The 1,767-nt window shown below is 54.2% G+C and overlaps 1 protein-coding gene across 1 annotated transcript in view; it reads right to left on the bottom strand.

Annotated features, from left to right (window-relative positions):
- UROD (uroporphyrinogen decarboxylase) overlaps positions 1–1,767 on the bottom strand; it is a 6,572-nt gene that overhangs the window by 3,991 nt on the left and 814 nt on the right. The window contains exons 3-4 of the mRNA XM_018574935.1: positions 1,624–1,744; positions 1–188 (exon numbers count right to left, since the gene is read on the bottom strand). The exon at positions 1–188 is cut by the window's left edge and continues 5 nt beyond it. Of these exons, the coding sequence (XP_018430437.1) occupies positions 1–188; positions 1,624–1,744 (309 nt within the window). The remainder of the gene's footprint in view (positions 189–1,623; positions 1,745–1,767) is intronic.

The following is a 1,767-nucleotide window of genomic DNA, read 5'->3' as shown; positions in this document are numbered from 1 at the left end:
ATGAAGCCAATCAGAGGAACCTTCCCCGCGATCTTGTGCCGGGTGAGGGTGATGGCTCGGAACACGTAGCCCAACTCCTGGGAAACGTCCACGGTGGGCTTAAGCTTCTGCAGGTCCTCCGGGCCCTGGAGGGGCTCCGGAAACACGGGCCCCCGTCCCGGCTCCATACGGATCTCCATGCCCAACGCCTGCGAACAAAGACGAGACGGGATAACGTCCCAGCAGCGGGGGAGGGGACAATGAGCATCTCAATGTGCATTAGAAGCCGCAGCAAGTCAAGGTAGGCAAAATATATTAACCAGATTGTACCTCGGCTTAAGTGCATCGCCCCCCCCGCCCGCAGGAAGTATATCATTCGGAGAACTTTTTCTGTATCCCGGCACATCCGTGAGACGCCGCTCCGTATCACACAGGTCAGGTGATGTGGTCTGGGCCAGCGTGGTGGAACACTTGTACCAGAGACAAGTCTACTGTGTGGCATAAGGAGGTCTCTTCGCAGCTGTGCCCCCCGATGGCGCAGAGAGGAGATGGGCGACACTGGGGAGGGGGGGGCACCACATGCCGACTTCTGTTCATGGCAGATGTGAAGGAATCGTACGTCTGACCTGGTTCAGTGGCTTCAGTCTGAGGTCCTCTGGAGCCCCCTGGTGGCCGATCAGCAGCACTGCATGCGGAGCTGGATGTCAGTTCAGACACAGCCAAGAGGACCTCCTGAAGTCATCCGCCAATTGTGTGACCGCCCCCAATACTGATGAGAACTGGTGGAACTACAAGTCCCACAGGCAGGATTCCCAGAGACAGATGCATGATGGGATTTGTAGTTTCAGCACCGCTGGAGGGCCCCAGTGTTCTGTTAAAACAGCAAGAGGTTTGGGCGAGCGGGCTCTGCACCATTTCCCTGTGCACATCCCACACACAGCAATACAGGATTATAATGGACTAGGGTCAGACTGGTACAGCATGTTATTAACCAGTTGCTGCCCGCCCGCCGACGGCATACTCGCATCAGCGGGTAGGAAAGACCCGCTTGTTTTTACAGCCGTAAACGGCTGTTTCACATACAACCGATCAGCGGCTCCATAGCCGCCGATCGGTTGTATGGCGTGATTTTTTTCCGATTTCAGTACAGCGCTGCATGACGGAATAAATGTCAAAGTACCTCAGCGCTGAATACTGAAAAATGGCCCCACTCAATATGGCCGACACTAGCCTGACTTTGGCGGCCATATTGAGTGGGGCAACTCCTGTTAATACCATGCTGTACCAGTCTGACCCTAGTCCATTATACTACTGTAGTATTGTGTGGGATGTGTACAGGGAAATGGCGCGGAGACCGCTCACCCAAACCTCTTACTGGCAAGTAAACAGGAAGTGACCTCGTTGGAGATGTCGAGGGGTCGCCCCCCCCCCCCGATATATAATATACACATTGTACATCTTTCACAAACTCCTCCGCTGAAAAATAATGAATATAAAACGGTGATGGCGGATCTGTGCGGAGGGGGGATGGGAGCCGAGCATTGTGGGACGGGGCGCTGTGTGTGTGCGTGACAAATTTTGTTACACGGAATTCTCATTTCCTGTTTCTATTTGATGAATTGGTTTCCTGTATCTGTGACGTACCTGAGGAATGACCAGGATGTCGGAGAAGATGATGGCGGCGTCCAAGGGGAAGCGGCGCAGCGGCTGGAAATAAAGAGAACAGCGAGTTAAATCGGCAGAGCCGCCTTCCGGGGCGGAGAGTCTGGAAGTGAGGCAACGATAATC

Source organism: Nanorana parkeri, unplaced genomic scaffold, assembly GCF_000935625.1.
Source record: "Nanorana parkeri isolate BGI_ZX_2015 unplaced genomic scaffold, ASM93562v1 scaffold3385, whole genome shotgun sequence".
Lineage (NCBI taxonomy): Eukaryota > Metazoa > Chordata > Amphibia > Anura > Dicroglossidae > Nanorana > Nanorana parkeri.
This window is presented reverse-complemented; position numbering and strand designations above follow the sequence as displayed.